The 20,504-nt window shown below is 44.8% G+C and overlaps 1 protein-coding gene and 2 long non-coding RNA genes across 3 annotated transcripts; 2 read left to right on the top strand and 1 right to left on the bottom strand.

Moving 5' to 3' along the window:
• The first annotated feature begins 5,906 nt into the window (after positions 1-5,906).
• Positions 5,907-19,864, top strand: LOC120730411. The gene is made up of 3 exons (XR_005695103.1): positions 5,907-5,917; positions 6,673-6,682; positions 19,232-19,864. It is a non-coding gene; the product is annotated as an uncharacterized LOC120730411 (long non-coding RNA).
• atp6v1b2 (ATPase H+ transporting V1 subunit B2) lies at positions 6,885-12,512 on the bottom strand. Its single transcript, XM_040026805.1, has 14 exons — positions 12,327-12,512; positions 11,427-11,482; positions 11,116-11,214; positions 10,939-11,032; positions 10,749-10,826; positions 9,867-10,006; positions 9,647-9,748; positions 9,412-9,509; positions 8,872-8,995; positions 8,639-8,789; positions 8,400-8,482; positions 8,143-8,247; positions 7,934-8,063; positions 6,885-7,644 (listed from the first exon to the last, which is right to left on the bottom strand). Exons 1-14 carry the CDS (start codon positions 12,490-12,492, stop codon positions 7,508-7,510), a joined length of 1,563 nt encoding a protein of 520 aa, XP_039882739.1. The 5' UTR covers positions 12,493-12,512; the 3' UTR covers positions 6,885-7,507.
• Positions 10,937-13,739, top strand: LOC120730410. The gene is made up of 3 exons (XR_005695102.1): positions 10,937-11,061; positions 12,516-12,517; positions 13,723-13,739. It is a non-coding gene; the product is annotated as an uncharacterized LOC120730410 (long non-coding RNA).
• Positions 19,865-20,504: the final 640 nt, after the last annotated feature.

The raw sequence follows: 20,504 nt of genomic DNA, 5'->3' as shown, positions 1-20,504 counted from the left end.
AGCCGCGCTCCTCCATCATTGCTGCGTTTGGGTTTTGGACGAAATGCATTCTGGGAAATTTAGCTGTACCAAGTCCACACAAGTCACCACTGATGCATGCTCGATAAAACGGGCGGAGCGAGAACACATCCGGGACTTTTTTGCGTTCTCGGCTTGATGCGTACTTTGAATTGGAACAGTACTTGGTCTCCGACTGATGACGTATCACGAGTACACAAGAACGCAAATACTCACAAGTACGCATATTGAGAAAGGCCCCGCCTCTCCAGTCCCACCGTCCCACTGTGACATCACCATGTGAATACTCTGTTCACCCCTCCCCCCTTACACATGCTGTGTGGCCCAAACAGGTTACATGAAAGTAGCAAAGTGTGCTTTAACATATAACAGCCAGCCTTACCCAGCACTCACATCTCCAAAACACTGATGTCCAGAAACCGGTGGGTGGGTGATTGAGTGGATCATGCTTTGGATATAAAGCCTATAAAACAGAGAAGAAACTGTCTTTCCTATTAGTGATTTTTATTTAGTGATTTTGTTGACATCAATAATCATCATGGATTAATTTTTAAATCAGTCATTGGTTTATTTCTGTTATTACTGTTGTTGTGTAAAGTGCCAGAGATTCCTGTTTGATCCCAGGAGGAGACAATGATCTCAAGTGGTGTAAATCGAATACACACCCCTGCCGTGGGGATCTCTAGTGAATAACAGAGCGGCCGAAAGCAGCTTTTTGTCTCACGGCTGAAGAAGTGTCATGAAAAGTCATTTGCAGCTGATCACAAACATCCTTTGTTGTGTTTTTTGTGTTAAAGTTTCCATAAACTGCTGCGGTCAGTAAAACACTCAGCCGAGGGCACCACGAAGCACAGAGACGCTCTGAGGAGACGCCCGACCCTCCAACACCGCCGCCACACACACACTGACACACACACATACACACACACACACAGTGACAGGGTGGCAGGGTTACCAGTCACTGTGAGCAATCAGAGCAGTGTGCAGAGACAGAGATGCCACATACCTGCCACCATCCATCAACATCACAGCCTCACACTCGTCCATTTAAATTCATGTCAACAGCAGAAGAGAAGAGAAGAGGAGAGAAGAGTCAAACTGAAACCATGAAGCACTTTAATAAAAATGTGGTAATTTAAACAGGAACTCTTGTAGCAAAATCTGATATTGTAGTGGAAAAATAATAAACCCAGTTTTGTTAAAAGCACCAGGATTACAAGCAGGCCTCATTCTGTGCTGGAAATCACTGCAGGTGCTCAGAAATGCTTTTGAAAACCATCGACAGTGAACGCAGCTCATTACTGCATCCACACAGGAAGTTCAAACCCCACCATGCAAAGAACAAACAGACCCCCAGAAACGCTGCCCCCTTTCTCTGAGGTCATGTCAGATGAGGCTGAGTGGAGACCGTCCCACACTCTTCAGGCTAAATAGAGAAGAAACTATCCAGCCTGGTGTAAGCACGCAGGTCAAAACGCTCTGTTAGTACAGTAACCTCACAGCAGCCATAGTGCTGGTCACATGACGTCATTTAAAAGATGCTCCAAAACGCTCCAGAGGTCCAGTTCAGGTGAAGCTAGCAGACAGCTAGCAGCAACAGCTGCCTGTGTCAGCATCCACCTGTCAGTCACAGAGGGCACGCCCCTAATGATGCAACCTCTAAGCATTAATGCAATTTAAACAGGTGAGTTATAAAAACATCCTCCCTCCATAGCACTGTTATGAAGGAGGAAACATTAATTTGACAAAGAAGAATATAATTCATAAGTAAATAAAAAGGAGAGGATTTCCCGTCTGTCTGCGGCACTTGGAGGTGTCAGCTTAGTCCCACGGGGAGCTGCATGTAAATAAGCCTGAGTCTTTGGGCTGACATTTTAACAGGCCAGCTTCCTCGTCCCTGAGGTCAGTCGAGTCTTCGCTTTGACAAAGAGACATGCAAATAACTGCAGGCAGAGACACAAAATATCATCTCTGTCAGCGCTGCATTTATCTCTCTGTGAAAATACAGAGCACACGTTAAACGGCAGGGAGTCAGTGCCCATAGACTACATTTTAAATCTTTACAGCAGAAATAAACATGTTTGCAGCCTGATAAACAAACTGTTTGGTCTCTGTGGATAATTTAAACCTTCATAACACCCGTAGGAGGAGATAACTTTTTTTATGACTTACTTGTTTAAAGTGCATTGAAGTATAAGTACTTTAACTGTGGTAAAATATCTGGATATTTGATATGGTTCAGAGTCAGATAAAAATACTAAAAACACTTTTGAGTTTCACACAGAGAAACAAAAGTGTTGTGGATCAGTGAGCCCCAGACCTGCTGTATGTATTAGTGGATGATCTGATATCCTCGTGTTGGTGTTGTTCCCAGATCATCATGAAAATGTTGTTCCAGGTTCAACATTGCAAGTGACCAATCACATTGTTCTGACGTTATTCTTTTGCACGCCAAGCCATTCGTGCATTTATGAAATTCCAATGTTGCAAGGACAATATCAGTTCGTTTATTAAAGGGTTAGGGTTAGGGTTAGGGTCCGTTGATCGGCGGACAGAAGCGGTTTCTCGCAGCTTAAGTACAGTTTTTTGTTTTACGGCGGTTTTTCCCGGAGTCGCAAAAGTATGACGTCACAACATTCTGATTGGTCACTTGTTGATCCTGGAACAACATTTAGTATGATGATCTGGGAACAACACGACGATATCAGATCGTGCAGTTTCTCCAGCCTCTGCCCTCCCACCCCCTGCCTGGACTTCCTCCTCCTCTAGCCCTCAGTTTGATTATTCTGTTAAATCAAAGCATGTGAAGTAACAGAAGATAACAGCGAGTTCCTTTTATTAGAACAAAGCTGGTTTGTGCCTGGAGGATGGGAAACTGAAGATATGCAGCGGTCATGCAAAGGCACATGTGAGTCTGCATAAAGAAAAAACCCTACCCTCTAACACTCTGCTCAGGCTGTCCTCCTGGACATCTGCAGACTTGCAGGGCCACAAACACGCCTACAAACACACAAGCTGGTTTTAAATTCCCAAACTTCTAAAGACATGATTATTTCTCACTGATTTTGTGGTAAACATATAAAACAAGGAGATGGAGCAGAGCAGCAGGAAACTCTGTCTGGCTGCAGGATGGAGAAAGATGGAGACCGAGGACAAGAAGGATGATTGACTTAGATTTAAATATACTAAAGGGGCAGGGCCAAGAGATGGCCACTATAGACTGTATATGAAAGATATGTACAGTGGGGCAAAAAAGTATTTAGTCAGCCACCGATTGTGCAAGTTCCCCCACTTAAAATGATGACAGAGGTCAGTAATTTGCACCAGAGGTACACTTCAACTGCGAGAGACAGAATGTGAAAAAAAAAATCCATGAATTCACATGGTAGGATTTGTAAAGAATTTATTCGTAAATTAGGGTGGAAAATAAGTATTTGGTCACCTCAAACAAGGAAAATCTCTGGCTCTCACAGACCTGTAACGTCTTCTGTAAGAAGCTTTTCTGTCCCCCACTCATTACCTGTATGAATGGCACCTGTTTGAACTCATCATCTGTATAAAAGACACCTGTCCACAGCCTCAAACAGTCAGACTCCAAACTCCGCCATGGCCAAGACCAAAGAGCTTTCGAAGGACACCAGGAAAAGTATTGTAGACCTGCACCAGACTGGGAAGAGTGAATCTACAATAGGCAAGCAGCTTGGTGTGAAAAAATCAACTGTGGGAGCAATCATCAGAAAATGGAAGACATACAAGACCACTGATAATCTCCCTCGATCTGGGGCTCCACGCAAGATCTCATCCCGTGGGGTCAAAATGATGATGAGAACGGTGAGCAAAGATCCGAGAACCACACGGGGGGACCTGGTGAATGACCTGCAGAGAGCTGGGACCAAAGTAACAAAGGTCACCATCAGTAACACACTACAACGGCAGGGAATCAAATCCCGCAGTGCCAGACGTGTTCCGCTGCTGAAGCCAGTGCATGTCCAGGCCCGTCTGAAGTTTGCCAGAGAGCACATGGATGATACAGCAGAGGATTGGGAGAATGTCATGTGGTCAGATGAAACCAAAGTAGAACTTTTTGGTATAAACTCAACTCGTCGTGTTTGGAGGAAGAAGAATACTGAGTTGCATCCCAAGAACACCATACCTACTGTGAAGCATGGGGGTGGAAACATCATGCTATGGGGCTGTTTTTCTGCCAAGGGGACAGGACGACTGATCCGTGTTAAGGACAGAATGAATGGGGCCATGTATGGTGAGATTTTGAGCCAAAACCTCCTTCCATCAGTGAGAACTTTGAAGATGAAACGAGGCTGGGTCTTCCAACATGACAATGATCCAAAACACACCGCCCGGGCAACAAAGGAGTGGCTCCGTAAGAAGCATTTGAAAGTCCTGGAGTGGCCTAGCCAGTCTCCAGACCTCAACCCCATAGAAAATCTGTGGCGGGAGTTGAAAGTCCGTGTTGCTCGGCGACAGCCCCAAAACATCACTGCTCTCGAGAAGATCTGCATGGAGGAATGGGCCAAAATACCAGCTACTGTGTGTGCAAACCTGGTAAAGACCTATAGTGAACATTTGACCTCTGTTATTGCCAACAAAGGTTATGTTACAAAGTATTGAGTTGTATTTTTGTTATTGACCAAATACTTATTTTCCACCCTGATTTACGAATAAATTCTTTACAAATCCTACCATGTGAATTCATGGATTTTTTTTTTTTTTCACATTCTGTCTCTCACAGTTGAAGTGTACCTCTGGTGCAAATTACTGACCTCTGTCATCATTTTAAGTGGGGGAACTTGCACAATCGGTGGCTGACTAAATACTTTTTTGCCCCACTGTATATGTAGGTAGCTTCCAGGTGCCTGAAACGTTTTCTAATGACCATCAGGGGGCGCCTCCTCTGAAGTCTGACGTTGTAGAGGTCTGTTAACCATCATGTCCAGCTTCCTAACCCCAACACGCAGCAGTTAAAGTGCTAACTGACTGGTGATGTCACAGTGCCGTCTTTTATATACAGTCTGTGTATATTACTTTATCTCCATGCTGAACGTGAGAAATACAGTCACTGCTCTCTCTCGCCTGCATATTTCCCCATTCGGACAAATGTCAGCATGTGTGCTGTAATGTGCTGTGATTGGTCAGTTAGGACGCCTGTTTCTTCACCGCAGGAAGTGCAGTGTGGTCAGAAGCAGCAGCAGCTTGTGGTGGTTGAAGGTGATGCTCTCAGAGGGATGCAGGCAGTGATACTGGAGGATCACGCACAGGCCAACAGCACCTCCCTGTGGACCCCTGAAGAACTGCAGGGACTGAGTGGAGCACCCGCAGTTGATTCGTGTCTGTCACTGTTTTTAACGTGGGTGTTTGCTGCCGTGACGTCATCGACCTCTCCTGTAGCTGGTCGGCATCCATAGGGACTCGGTGTGGATTTTTTTAGGCTTTAACTGGAATCTTCTGCTCTGACTCTTTTACAATTTTGCAGCACTTTTGTTCCTGCACTTCAAGCTGTGTGTCTGTCGTGCACGTGCTCACAGAGCTCTGCATGAAGCTCCAGCTGTTCCCCACGCAGTCCTCCACGGCAGCTTCAAGCAGTGCAAAGCATAAAGTTCCTGTTCAGGCTGTGCTGAGACTGAGGTTTAAGTTCAATAAACCATCTGGGCGCTTTGATAAAATCCTAAATTATAATGAAATAAGCAACACAGCAGGTGATTCTCATTCATTAACAGAGAGAAATTAACTTTTATGGATTCATAACTTTCCCAGACACTTCCAATAACAGGTTCAAGCATCTGTTGGACTCCTTTAATTAAAGGAGTTCACCTGTCGCTCCCTAGGTAACTTATTGTGAGCTCACTGATGGATATTTATTAGTGAATAAGTGATGTAATGAGTCTCAGGAGCTTCAGTTCATCAGTAAGATGTAAAAACAGTTTGATGGATGTTGATGGAGCTCTGTTTTGGTGGAGGTCTGGGCTCTGAGCTGCTGCTATGCCCTTTGTGTTTTCATGCATTTTACAAATTTCTGTGAATCTGCAGCATTAATAATGCGCAGCTGTGTGGACCCATGAGTGACGCATCCACAGTAAAGGTGACTCAGGTGTCTCAGCAGACTGAACTATAATTCTGCTGCTTGTGGTTAAATGCTAGCTCGGTCCTTATAAAACCCACTAAATCAACAAGAAGCTCCTCCCTGCTCTCCAGAATCAGCTGATTTTTTTCTTCTGTAACTTTATTTTATTTAATGAAAATATTCAAAGTTTTACTTTCATAGTATGAATAATTTGAGAGCTACAGGAAGTACGGGGGGGCATTTTTACTGATTTTTCCAGCATTTGGCCCTCAGAGCTTTAGTTCAGCAGATCTTCACATGAAACTTTGAAAGTCAATCCACCAAAAAAAACACAAATTACTTCATGAACACAACAACGCACGCAATGAAGGTCAGTCCACATTATTTTGTGTTGCTGTCACTTAGTGTACTGGGTTATAAAGCACACCTGTAGCCCATCCTGCTCTCACTCTGGCTGCAGCTGACGCAGGTATGTGGGAAACAGACTCACCTGGGGAGCAGCTGGTAGCAGCACTGGGCTGTCCTCATGTAAACTTCCTCCCAGCTACCTGTGCTCACCCGGTGGTTGAGCTGAGCTGTGTTTGTGTGGATACACACACATATGTAGTGAGAGGAGTTTTCTGGAAGCAGATTCGTGAGTTTAAGGATGTTTTTAAGAGGGTGTAGGTGTTTCCATGTCACACCATCCCGTGCTCCAGCCGTCCATCCACCACGACCTCCTTGCTGCTTAGACTCCTTCATGTTAACCCACAGCTGTGTTCATACACGGCATTAAACACACGACCGCTCAGGAATGATGACACAGCAGCTTTTATTTCAGACTGCATTTCAGGCACCAACAGGAAACATTCAGCGGCGATGCATGCAGTTTGTACATCCATCAATGAGCACGCAGTGCCTACAAAGAACACACACATTCATCGTCACATCAAGCTTTTGGCATGAGAAAAAAAAAAAGAAGAGAACACTGAATCTAAAGGAACCACAAGAACCGCACAGAACGCACAGAACCTCACACCTGATTTAAAGACACAATAAAAATTTACACTTTTCTTTGGATGTGTTTGAATTATTATTTTGACCTTGATCAGAAGACATCAGCATTTCTAATGCGGCATGAAATGAGCACGACAGAACATCTGGATTCAACATCTGTCTCTGCTGAAGTTCTGCAGGTCCTCATAAAATAACCTCTGACGTTAAACTGACCACAGAGTGCAAATCATTATCATCATCATCATCATCATGAACACGCTGATGTGCAGGCTCCTCCTCCTTGTCTCCTTCCTCTCTGAGTGGAAGCAGGACATGAAGGTCATGAGTGTGAGGACGTCACAGCATCACATCACTACACTGTACGAACACAGCGAGGGCAGGAAGCAGTGTGTGTGTGTCTGTGTGTGTGTCTAGTTAGTGTTTGGCCTCTCGGGGGTAGAACTCGGCCAGTGTGCTCTGGGGGATCCTCTTCAGCATCTCTTTGGGGAAGATCCTCATGAGCTGCCAGCCAATGTCCAGAGTCTCAAACACGCTGCGGTTCTCATAGGCACCTAAACACAAACACAGGGACAGGTGAACACCAGTGTCTGACATCACAGCGGTTTGATGTGGGTATCGGGTGGACAAAGAGTCACATGACCCGTGAAATGCTCCTCCTAATGTGAGGGCACTCAGAGCCTGAAGCAGATAACAGAGAAAGCTGATAATCATCATCATCGTACCTGTCATCTCTGACTGGGAGTTAGGATTTATTAAAGCAATTAACTCAAAGAAAGCTGGATCTGTTCAACGTAGTTACATAAAGGTGAACAAACAAGCAAACAAAGAGTCCAATGGCACCTTGAGAGATGAAGTTTTTCTCAAACTTGGTGAGGAACTCCAGGTACAGCAGATCATCGGCCGTCAGAGCCTCCTCTCCCACCACTGCCTTCATGGCCTGGACATCCTTCCCTATAGCATAACAGGCATACTGCACACACACAGACACACAAACACTTAGATTAAGCAGGAAGACAGGAGCATGCAGCCTGGAGCAGGTGTATACGTACGAGCTGGTTGGAGACGTCAGAGTGGTCTCTGCGGGTCATTCCCTCCCCGATGGCGGACTTCATGAGACGGGAGAGAGACGGAAGCACGTTGATGGGAGGATAGATCTGAGTGGAGGAAGACGGGGAGGACGGGTCAGGGTCACCTGATGGCTCTGACGTATGCCAGGATGACTGACAGAGCCTGGCATTCCTCTACCTGAGGCCGGCTACAGAGCTCAGAGCTCCACAGGTGACGTCTGAAGGCGGAGCTTTGTTACCTGTCTGTTGTGAAGCTGTCTGTCCACGTAGATCTGTCCCTCAGTGATGTACCCGGTCAGGTCAGGGATGGGATGGGTGATGTCTGCGAGAAATGAGAACTTGCTGTGAAATCCACAAAATCCCAATCCTTTGTATGTGAGATGAGCACGTGTGTGTCTGAGTATGTGTGTGTGTGTGGGTGTGTGTCTGAGTATGTGTGTGTGTGTGTGTGGGTGTGTGTCTGAGTATGTGTGTGTACCGTCATTGGGCATGGTGAGGATGGGGATCTGGGTGATGGAGCCGCTGCGTCCCTCAACCCTGCCGGCTCTCTCGTAGATGGTTGCCAGGTCGGTGTACATGTATCCGGGGAAACCTCGGCGTCCTGGCACTTCCTCTCTGGCTGCGGACACCTGGCGGCGGGGAGCAATCACATGATCATTTCCAGTTTCCTGCAGCGATTTGGGGTTAAGTGAGAGTGAAAGAGCAGCTGACCTCTCTGAGCGCCTCTGCGTACGAGCTCATATCGGTGAGGATGACAAGCACGTGCTTCTCACACTGATAGGCCAAGTACTCGGCCGCCGTCAGTGCCAAGCGGGGGGTGATGATCCGCTCGATTCTGCAACACAATGGCCCGATAATCTGTGAGTGTGGGCCGACCCCCGGTGCAGGTTAGCCTCAGCCATCACTAACTCTTAGAAGAACACAGCTCGACCTGCAGAGCACACCTGTGTGTACCTGCAACGTTACAAAACTGCTGTTTGAGCGTCTGAAGGTGAACCCCCAAACACTTGACCCGCTCCCACGGCCCATACAGCAAATCTGACATCATCTATGAAACACCTGGAAATCTGCCTTCAGCTCTGTCTGTTTGTCTGTGTGTGTGTAAATGTCAGTGTGCCTGTGTGTCTGTGTGTGTATGCAAATGTGTGTTTCTGTGTGCACGTGCTTGTGTGTGTGTGTGTGTGTGTGTGTGTGTGTGTGTGTGTGTGTGTGTGTGTGTGTGTGAGCTTTGTTCTTAATGTTTTGTCCTACGTCGGGTCATTGGCCAGGTTGAGGAACAAGCAGACATTGTCCATGGAGCCGTTCTCCTCGAAGTCCGACTTGAAGAACCTGGCTGTCTCCATGTTCACCTGAGGGCGGAGAGTAGATCACTGAGCTCTGTGAGTGGGAGTTTGCAGGTGCTGAGTGTGTGGGGCAGCTTTAAGACATCAATAAACTTGCTCTCATATTCAGAGGCTTCTGATGAGGAAGCATCTGAAGAACTCACCCCCATGGCAGCAAAAACAATGGCAAAGTTGTCCTCGCTGTAGTCCATCACGTCCTTTGACTTCTTCACCAAACCGGCCTGCCGGCAGATCTGAGCTGCAATCTGAGACAGAAGAAGAAGAAGAGGGATCTGATTTCCTTTTCAGTCATTACATCCCAATAATGAAGAGGAGGTGATGTGTTTACCGACCCTGCCCCCTCTCGGAGTAGGGTGCGAGTACCTCGTTGTGCGGCAGCCCGGCAGCAGAGAAGATGGGGATCTTCTGCCCTCTGGCGATGCTGTTCATGCCATCGATGGCAGAGATGCCAGTCTGGATCATCTCCTCAGGGTAAATGCGGCACTGAGGGTTTATGGGCTGTCCTGAGGAGAACGTGGTTACAAACACATGTATGAAGGAACAGAACACGTGATCCACTGCAGCAGATAATAACAACTCCAAGAAGTCAGAGACAAGTACACGGAGATTCACAGGTGCAGTTTATGAGGACTCGAGGAAGTCAACATGAAAGCTGAAAACTGAATGTATTTTTCTGTTTCAAAACTACAATTTTTAGCGAAATAAAGTTCCTAAAAATAAACTCATCATGACCCACAGCACAAGAGACTCTGCCCACAACTCTACGTCCTAAAACACATCCTTTAAATTTATTCTAATCACATTTTACTTAAAAACTCATAGAAAGCTGTTTTTATCGTTTCCCTCCTTCTGAAATCTGACTTTTCTCTGATTAAACCTCCAAACTTTTGATTCTGTGGGTCGTTCTTTGACCTGAACCGCATGTGAGTCCACGCGATCGAGCCCAGCTCGAACCCTGAGTGACGTCAGTGTGTAACCACATGTTCCACACTGAGGTGAGGTATTAATGAGAAGGTGGGCGTTACTGTGACTGCGAGTCAAACATACAGACAGAGCCTGATTTTGACCACGTGTGTCTCTATAAAACATTAAAACCGAGATCAGGTTAAATCTGCTGTGTTTTCTCTCATTTCTGACATTTTTCCTCCGAACAAGTCGAAGAAACTTTACTGCCTGTTTCAGATGTTTGCATCAGACTGCTGCACCAATCAGATCATGGCGAGTCTCCTCGAAGCAGAGACGTACCCATGATGTCCAGGAAGTCTTCGGCCAGGACAGCGGGTCCTCGGTCGATGGGTTTACCCGACCCGTTAAACACACGACCTGCAAACACAAAAACACGCCTCAGCACACATCTGGGGACCTCATCACACATTCAACAGCGGACGGGGATTTATGAGGACCTTTGTGAACCTCATTCTGTCATGTGACGTACCCAGCATGTCCTCTGAGACCGGCGTCCGTAATATGTCACCTGTGAACTCGCAGCTGGTCTTCTTGGCATCGATGCCTGCAGTCCCCTCAAACACCTGCAGAAGGCAGAGCGGAGGAGGAAACAGTTCATCGGGGTCCTTCTGGAAGTGCCCACATTGTGTCAGACCGATGTGAATACCTGCACCACAGCTTTGGAGCCGGTGACTTCCAGCACCTGGCCGCTCCTCCTGGTTCCATCCGGCAGCGTGAGGTGGACGATCTCGGCGTACCTCGGGAACTGTCGGTGTGAAGGGAGACCACGAGTTACCAACCTCCACTATACACGTGTCAGAAAACATAGCACAGTTCACCATTTATTTGAGGGAAACTACATAAACGGAGTTAAACGTGGTGTGAGGACGCTCCGACTGCAGGATCTGCTGGCTTTATTGAGAAGACGCTTAGTAAAGAGGACGCTGAGACAAACAGCTGAGGAGGTTTTCCTCTTACCTTAACCTGGTCCAGGATCACCAGCGGCCCATTGACTCCAGACACTGTTTTGTAGGCTGAGGAGACAAAAACAGCACAAGTCAGTACAGCGTGGGTGGAGCACAGGTGGAGCGCTGCACAGCTGCAGATCTCCACATGACAGCACCGTTTCTCCAACATGTGAAATCTTCTTTTATAAGCTCAAAGTCTCCACCTGCTGGAAGTCACATGAACCACAGTCTGACGGGAGATACGAGCCTTAGAGACTCTGTAGTGTGCAGAACCTAAATATGAATAAAAAAGTTTCTGTTCAACACGAGCCTCTGAAGACCGTTTCCCTCTCACTTTAAATCACATCACACTGAAAGAACGGGTGTAATGAGCTCGCACATGTTCACCTGTGCAGGTGAGCCTCATCGCTAACACTTTAATCCTGCTCTAAACACTCAGTTTATCGCGTCTGTGCTCCTCTCAGGTCTATGTGATGTCACAGAGAGGAGGCCCAGGATCAGACACAGGAGCATTATTCTGAACTGTGACTGTGAACTGCTGTGAAAGAGTGCAGAAACAGATATATAGGTGAGCTGTCAGGAACATTTTTAATGCTCAGCATGTAATTTACAAGCCGACAAAAGTAACAGATTACAACGTCAGCACCTGAGAGTATTCCGGCATTAAACCCATCAATAAATAAAATGCAGTTTTACTGAACAGCTCCATCGATCACTCTCATCATAATCAGCATAATCAGCCTCCATCATCTTTTTTTTGTTTTGTTTTTTTGTTGTTGTTTTTTTCAGCCTCCATCATCGCCTGGTTTATTCCATTAACCCTCATCCTCCTCCTCCTGCTGCGGACCTCAGTCTGCCTGATAATGATGATGATGATGATGATAATGATGGTGGTGGTGGTGGGACTCACTGAGGCGCGGCTGGGAGATGTAATCCCGTTTCACGGCCATCACATGTTCCCGGGCGGCAGCGGTGGCGGAGGTAGGAGCGGCGGCCGGGGCTCTGCTCCCGCTGACGGCCGAGGACAGCTCGCTCATCGCCCCGTTCATCATCCCTCTGAGCGCCTTCATCGCCATGTTTCCCCGCAGCGGCGTCCGAGTCGTGACAGCAGCGGCGCATGCGCACGAAACTTCAGCTGCATCAGAAAGGACGCCGAGGAATGTGTCTATGGAACCTCAGTGATGCTAAAACAACATTATTATTATTATTATTATTATTATATAACAATGTGAATGAATAAAAGACAAGCTGATGTTTAAAAATATTACATTTAACTGAGCTTTTTTGTCAATAAATTATTTTTGTAATAATATTGCACTTTTTTAATCTAAACTTCTCATTAGAATAAAAACAATAATGTTATAATTAGAATACATATAAATGTATGAATTTATAAGGTGAATTTGTTGTGGATGTTCTCTGATCCACACAAGCTCATATATATACACACACACACACCTAAATCTTTAATAAGTGGTGCAGAAGGTTCTTAGAGTAGCTTTAATTTGACATGGCCTGTTAACTTCTCGTTAGTGATCACCATTGATGCTGGTAGTTTCTGTTTGGAGCATGAAAGGATTTGTTTGCGCACTGATTGGAGGGACCAATACTGTGGCTGCCCACAAGGATGAGCCAAACACCTTCTGTACAATGTCTGAAGATCAGACAAGACAAAAACTGAGCTGTTTGGACACGATGATAAGAGGTATATTTGGAGGAGTAAAGGTGAGGCTTCCAAACCGAAGAGCACTGAAGCATGGTGTTGGTAGCATCATGCTCTGGGCTGTTTCGCAGTCAGTGGCTTGAATAATGAAGGAGGAGGACTGCCTTTAAATTCATCAACTTCACCTCAAATCAACAGCTAGATGTTTGAAACTTGGACACTAAGGGTGTCCAAATTCATAGGCTGCATCCTCCTGAGGCCACATTTGTAGGCCGATTATGTTACAGCGACATGACAAGGCTGTCCAAATTCATAGACTCCTCCAAATGCGGCCGACAAATGCGTCCTCCTTTTCCCCAGATTTGAAGGATGGGTCGGGTGTATCCTTCCTGGCCCACCATATCCCAGAATTCACAGCACAGCACAGCCAATTCCAGTTTCCAACAATGGTGGCAGTTACTTAGTTTTAATATTACTCTTATTACTTTTTCTGGGTCACAAAATAAACTTTTAAGGTGAGAATGTAGGTGTGTAAACTTCAAATATCTGCTTGGTTTATCAAGCCATCACATATTTGCAAAAGTCCTCCGACTTTTTCTGAGACATCTCACCCCCACTCAATAGCTAGCCGGGGTGAGAACAGTGAACTCCTGTCACATTGTTTTCAGCCACCACCCCCGCAGTCTTTCGCTACTCAGGTTAAACATGATACATAAGTGTGACACACACTAGGCACAGATACACCCACACACAGGTAGTTGTTATCAGATCCCACATTTATTAAGAGTGTGCACTGAATTACAACAGAACACCGTCTGACAGCGGTCGGTTTCCCCAGCGTCTCTCTCCTCCGCTCCTCTCCGCCTCACTATATAAAGGAAAGGAAAACCACCATCAGTCCAAAATCGCCATCAGCTGTTCTTACCAGCACCGCCCCGTTGAGCTCACTGCACCACTCCTCCCCTGCAGCCGCGCCCCGGACCACACCTCCGCCACAATAAGTCACTTAGATAATTTGAAAATGTTTTTGTTTGGCTTTTTTCTGTGTTTTATTTGTTTGTGAGTAAATCAGTTTGGCTGAGATTATAGTTATAGTTTTCACACAGCTGAATAAATGTCAAACAGAAAACTGATTAAACAGAAGTGTGACATGCAGCTGAGTTTTTATTAAACTCTACCAAGACACAAAACTGAAGGCTAGACTATGAATTTGGGGGTGATCGTGGCTCAAGAGTTGGGCGTTCGTCTTGTAATCGGAAGGTTGCCGGTTCGCGCTCCAACAGTCTAGGTCGTTGTGTCCTTGGCCAAGACACTTCACCCATTGCCTGCTGGTCAGAGGGCCCGGTGGCGCCAGTGTCCGGCAGCCTCGCCTCTGTCAGTGGGCCCGAGGGCGTCTGTGGCTACACTGTAGCTTGCCATCACCAGTGTGTGAATGGGTGGATGACTGTGCATAGTGTAAAGCGCTTTGGGGTCATTAGGACCAAGTAAAGCGCTATACAAATACAGACCATTTACCATTTTTTTACCATTTGGACACCCCCACTGTGTTCCAGCAGAACAATGATCCCAAACGCACATCCGAACTGGTTTTGGATAAAGCAGGATAACATTAAGCTTCTGGAATGTTCTTCCCAAAACTCCGACCTCAACCCTGTGGAAAGTTTGTGGACTCTGGTTAAAAGCTAGGTCTGTGCCATGAAACTAAGCAATTATCTTTGTCCTGTCTTCCTCCCCTCACTCCCAACCAGTCGGAGCTGAGCCTAATTCCCTTCCTGTTGAAAAGGGTGTTCTTTCCCACTGTCACCAAAGCGCTTGCTCATATAAAGTGCCTTCAGGTGACTGTTGCTGTGATTTCATGCTAAATATATCAATAAAACTGAATTGTGAACTCTGCCAAGTATGGTCAGTATGGTCAGATATCAGCCAGAAAGTGTTTGGTTGACATGTAACTCGCTAAGAGACAAAGATATGTGTGCAGGTGGATCTCTGTGTGGATCAGTGAAAATCCAACATAAAGTCAAACTTGTTCTTTAAAGTCAGTAAAGATGTTGGACAATCATTCCAACCTGGAAACATAGCCACTCAAAGAAATCATTAAAAGCCCAAAATGACCCTGATGTTGATGAGTGAATGGAAACTTTGACCTCAGAACAGCTTCAGACTGTCTCACCCTGCTTTAAAAGTTAGCCTAAACTACGTTTTGTCCAGTTTTACAGTCTTCACTCAGAATTTTAACATGATCACACAGACAGACATTTCTCCATCAGACAGATGGATTTTTACACAACAAATTATTAAATGAGTTTATTCAAAGTGTGACACAATAAATGTTTCGCACACGCTGACAGCTTTCTTCTTCACAGACAGATGCCGAGATTTCTTCTACCTGTTCAGGTGCTACAGCCACAGATGTCATGGAACTGACTGTTTATGCACATGTTTGACCACCAGGGGGCGCTGGAGCATCAGTGATGTAACCTGATGTCTTGACCTGTTGCTGTGGGAATCAAACCATCAACTTCGACATTTCCTGCGCTGTGTCTGCATCTCTGAGCTCAGAACCCAGCGTATCCTCTGAACGCCTGAAACATGTCTGATGTCACTTCCTGAAAAACTGCTCTGTGGTGAACAGACCAGACGCGCAGCTGCCGTGGACTATTTTAGGTGGCGGGTGTATATGGGTCTCCTGGGGCAGGCGGTCAGAGTATGTAAGAGTGTTTCCTGTGTGTGACAGCACAGTGGTGCTGACATCGCGGGGCAGAGTCTGACTGCAAGGTGAATAATCCCAGCTAACTTCAGCCTGCTGTGTCTGAGTCTGGCTCGCACAGCCCGCTCACAGCGTGTGCTTAGGGATGAAAAACGACACGCTTAAACGTTTTTCAGTCTGACTGAAGGAAACATGAAATTGACTCGAGTCCAAATTTGAACCTTTTTAATGTTCAAATTTTGTAAAACATTAAATTTAATGGAATTAGATGCGTACTAAATGTTCAATTTAATGTGAGCACATTTTTCTTAATGATTGATTATTTGGACAAATTCAGTTCAATTTCAATTCAATTCAATTTTATTTATATAGCACCAAATCACAACAACAGATGCCTCAAGGCACTTTATATTGTAAGGTAGACCATACAATAATACATACAGACAAAAACCCAACAATCATATGACCCCCTTAGAGCAAGTACTCTGGTGACGGTGGAAAGAAAAAACTCCCTTTTAACAGGAAGAAACCTCCGGTAGAACCAGGCTCAGGGAGGGGCGGCCATCTGCTGCGACCGGTTGGGGTGAGAGAAGGAAGACAGGATAAAGACATGCTGTGGAAGAGAGACAGAGGTTAATAACAGATATGATTCAATGCAGAGAGGTCTGTTAATACATAGTGAGTGAGAAAGGTGACTGAAAAAGAAATACCCAGTGCATCATGGGAATCCCCCAGCAGCCTACAACTATTGCAGCATAACTAAGGGAGGATTCAGGGTCACCTGATCCAGCCCTAACTATATGGTTTAGCAAAAAGTAATCTTAAAAGTAGAGATAGTGTCTGTCTCCTGAATCCAAACTGGAAGTTGCTTCCACAGAAGAGGGGCCTGAAAACTGAAGGCTCTCCCTCCCATTATACTCTTAAATACTCTAGGAACAACAAGTAGGCCTGCAGTGTGAGAGCAAAGCGCCCTAATAGGGTGATACGATACTAAAAGGTCATGAAGATAAGATGGGGCCTGATTATTTAAGACCTTGTATGTGAGGAGCAGGATTTTGAATTCAGTTCTGGATTTAACAGGAAGCCAATGAAGGGAAGCCAATACAGGAGAAATATGCTCTCTCTTTCTAGTCCCTGTCAGGACTCTTGCTGCAGCATTTTGGATTAGCTGAAGGCTTTTCAGCGTTTTTAGGACATCCTGATAATAATGAATTACAGTAGTTCAGCCTGGAAGTAATAAATGCATGAACTAGTTTTTCAGCGTCACTCTGAGACAGGATATTTCTAATTTTAGAGATGTTGCGCAAATGGAAGAACGCAGTCTTACATATTTGTTTAATATGTGCATTGAAGGACATGTCCTGGTCAAAAATGACTCCAAGGTTCCTCACAGCGTTACTGGAGGCCAAGGTAATGCCATCCAGAGTAAGAATCTGGTTAGATACCATATTTCTAAGATTTTCAGGGCCGAGTACAATAATCTCAGTTTTATCTCAATTTAGAAGCAGAAAATTAGAGGTCATCCATCAGTTTAACTAATTGGTGTGTGTTATCTGGCTTCATGGATAGATAAAGTTGGGTGTCATAAGCATAGCAGTGAAAAGTGTGCTATACCTTCTGATGATACTGCCTAAGGGAAGCATGTATAATGTAAAAAGAATTGGTCCTAGCACCTACAGCATGCTCTAATCGTTCTAATAGAATATTATGGTCGACAGTATCGAACACTGCACTGAGGTCTAGCGGGACAAACACAGAGATGAGTCCACTGTCAGAGGCCATAAGAAGATCAGTTTTAACCTTTAACCTTAACCTAAAGCTGTTTCTGTGCTGTGATGAGCTCTGAAACCTGACTGACACTTTTCAAATTAGAAAGTCTGCGGGTCTCCGTGTAATCGGTTTACTGTTCCAATACTTTTAGCCCTCACTGTACTTCCATCTGTGACTTCACCAACATGTAAGAATAACCCGGAAGTGTGAGTACGCCATCTGCAATAGTGTGGTGAGCACACGAGCAGAGATTTCCTCCTCTTTGTGTGTCCTTGAATTGCATCTGCAGATGATCTGTTAGCTGTTTGACAGCTACTCTTTCAAGAATTTTTGATATGAAAGGAAGGTGAGAGAATGGCCTGTAATTAGCTACAGCTGGCTACAGCTACAGATGGCTTTTTAAGTAACTACTGCCAGCTTGAAGGCCTGTGGTACGTAGCCGATTATTAGAGAGAGGTTGATCATATTTAAGATTGAAGCATTAATTAATGGCAGCACTTCTTTGAGTCAAGTAATTACTGAAGTTAACTCAGAGAGATCAATTGGAGAAAAAGACTAGAGCCTCATAAATAAACATTTCATTTTACATATTTCAGTTTAGTTTCTCTCAGATTTACTGCTTCATGTTTTTCAGTGTCCTCATGTGTGAAAAATGAGTATTCTTAGAATAAACCACTGGTTCAGTTTCTTTGTGGTCATCTCCTTCGTGGTCACTAAATCCCGCAGAGCCATAAACTGTCCCTGATGCTCACGGAGGATTTATGCTTCAGCACGAAAACTGTAATCTGATCTTTTACCTCCTGGGAATGCCGTGACACGTCAGGCCAAAGGAGCTGCAGCTGCTGTGACTGGTCTGTTCAGCATGGTGAATTCCTGTTTTTGAATGTATCAATGAAAATAACATCATCATGTGAGTATGCGGAACAATAATCACAGCATGAACAGAAGGACTCCCAGACTCTTGAAGTCACTGAAACCATGCTGAGAACACGTTTGTCCTCCTGTTTCATTAAAGCAGATCCAGATGTGATTATCATGTGTTAAATGTTTCAGTGCTGTGACAGCGCCTGGAGTGATTCATGTGTAGATGGAGCTCTGCAGGAAGTGCAGCAGGAGAATCTGTCCTGTCAGACTCTGCAGCGATGCTGCAGGGTCAGAGGTCAAATGATGGACAACTTTATGATCATTAGCTGGATTGACCGGCAGCTGGACAGGCTCTCATCAGAGGAGTTAGAAGGACAAGAACACATCAGATGATGCATGACCTCACAGAGGCGTCATGTGACATCTCTGAAGCACAAGGTCAATAACACGCTCAGCTGCATGCAGCACTGTGTTCCTCCTCGTCTTCATTACAAAGCTGCTGAGTCCACACAAATAGGTTGTTGTGGTTTGTTCCTCTTCCTGTGCTCTGATTGGACGCTAAGAGCGTTAAAACTATCTCAGGTCACAAATCTGTGAACTATGTTCAGAAATAAACACCGGCTCGCAGCTTTCACTTTCAGCAAGCATCTCTCACACTCACAGATACCTGCTAATTAGTGACATCCAATCAAAACTCTCAGGTTTCACTCAGCAAATCTGAAGCTTTGCTTTATTGGACGGTGTGTTAATACAGTAACCTCACAGCAGCCATTTTATTGGTCATATGATGTAATTAAAAATGCTCCAAAAGGCTCCGAGAGCACAAACACGGTCCACAGGTCCAGTTCAGGTGAAGCTAGCAGACAGCTAGCAGCTACAGCCACCTAGGTAATCATCCACCTGTCAGTCACAGAGGCCACGCCCCTAATAATGGAAACAGGTGAGTTATAGAAACCTCCTTCCCCCATAAAGGTGTTATGAAGGTTTAAATTAACCACAGGGACCAATCAGTTTGTGTATCAGGCTGTAAACATGTTTATTTCTGCTGTAAAGTTGTAGCATGGGGCTAACTCGCTGCTGCCTCTGCTGGATGTCACAGGAGCTGCAGGTTCTTCACTGTCCCAAAGACAGCTGAGAACATTAGCTTTATGTTACAAATATCAGACCTGTCTCTTCATATCTGCTGCTGAGGAACATCCTGAGACTCAATCCAAACTTGCCCCCTTTAATCCTTTATATCAGATTTAAACCTAGCTTTAAGCCTGATATAATATTAAACCCTGCTTTAAACCTGATGTGATATTAAAGCCAGCTTTAAGCCTGGCTCATTCATTGTTTAGCACAGCACTCAGATTAGAGCTGCTGCGCTTGTCAAAGTTTGAGAAGAGGAGCTGAACTTTGAGATAAGCACTCTTTTTAACTCCTTCACGAGGTGCTAAAGTATGGACTCCCGTGTTGGACGAGGGTCTCGTCTTTACTTCAAATTCAAATTCAAATTTTATTTGTCACGTACACAGTCATACACAGTACGATATGCAGTGAAATGCTTGGACAACTGCTCGTGACCTAAAGAAAACAAAAAAGGAAAAGGCTATGAATAAGATAGGAAATAAATATGAAAAATTAAAAAGGGAAATAAATATGAAAAATTAAAAAGGGTAAATTTTACTAGGAAGGAATAAAATATAAATTAAGGTTAAAAAGGAAATAACTGTACAACACAAATTAGAATGAAGGGTAAATTTAACTGAGAAAGAATAAGATAAAATATATAAATTAAATTAAAGTTGAAAATAAAATAACATAACTGTACAACAAAATACACAATACACAATATAGAACTATATAAGAATGTATGAAGAAATATAAATAAATATATACACAATAACAGCAGCTGTACAAATATTAACTGGAAATGAAGAATATAGTGTCCAGTGTTGTGCAATCCACATTATGTCTTCTGCAGTGCAAATATGCTTAAAGTGATTTAAGTGATGAAGTGAAAACAATGTCCAGAATGTCCAGTGTGTGTAAGAACTGTATGTGTGGGTCAGTACTGTGTGGTGGTGTGATTGAGAGACCGT

This window comes from Simochromis diagramma, unplaced genomic scaffold, assembly GCF_900408965.1.
Source record: "Simochromis diagramma unplaced genomic scaffold, fSimDia1.1 OVJJ01000293.1, whole genome shotgun sequence".
In the NCBI taxonomy this organism is placed as follows: Eukaryota; Metazoa; Chordata; class Actinopteri; order Cichliformes; family Cichlidae; genus Simochromis; species Simochromis diagramma.
Note: the sequence above shows the minus strand (reverse complement) of the source record. Positions and strands in the feature narration are given on the sequence as shown.

Bases quoted from the DNA above. Each gene is read 5' to 3' on its own strand.
- atp6v1b2 (XM_040026805.1), bottom strand. From the start codon at position 12,492: ATGGCGATGAAGGCGCTCAGAGGGATGATGAACGGGGCGATGAGCGAG. The intron at 9,510-9,646 runs GTGAGTTCTTCA...CTCCGCCCTCAG, and splicing joins TTGTTTTTGCTGCCATGGGG to GTGAACATGGAGACAGCCAG. The intron at 8,790-8,871 runs GTCAGCTGCTCT...CCCCGCCGCCAG, and splicing joins ACGCAGAGGCGCTCAGAGAG to GTGTCCGCAGCCAGAGAGGA.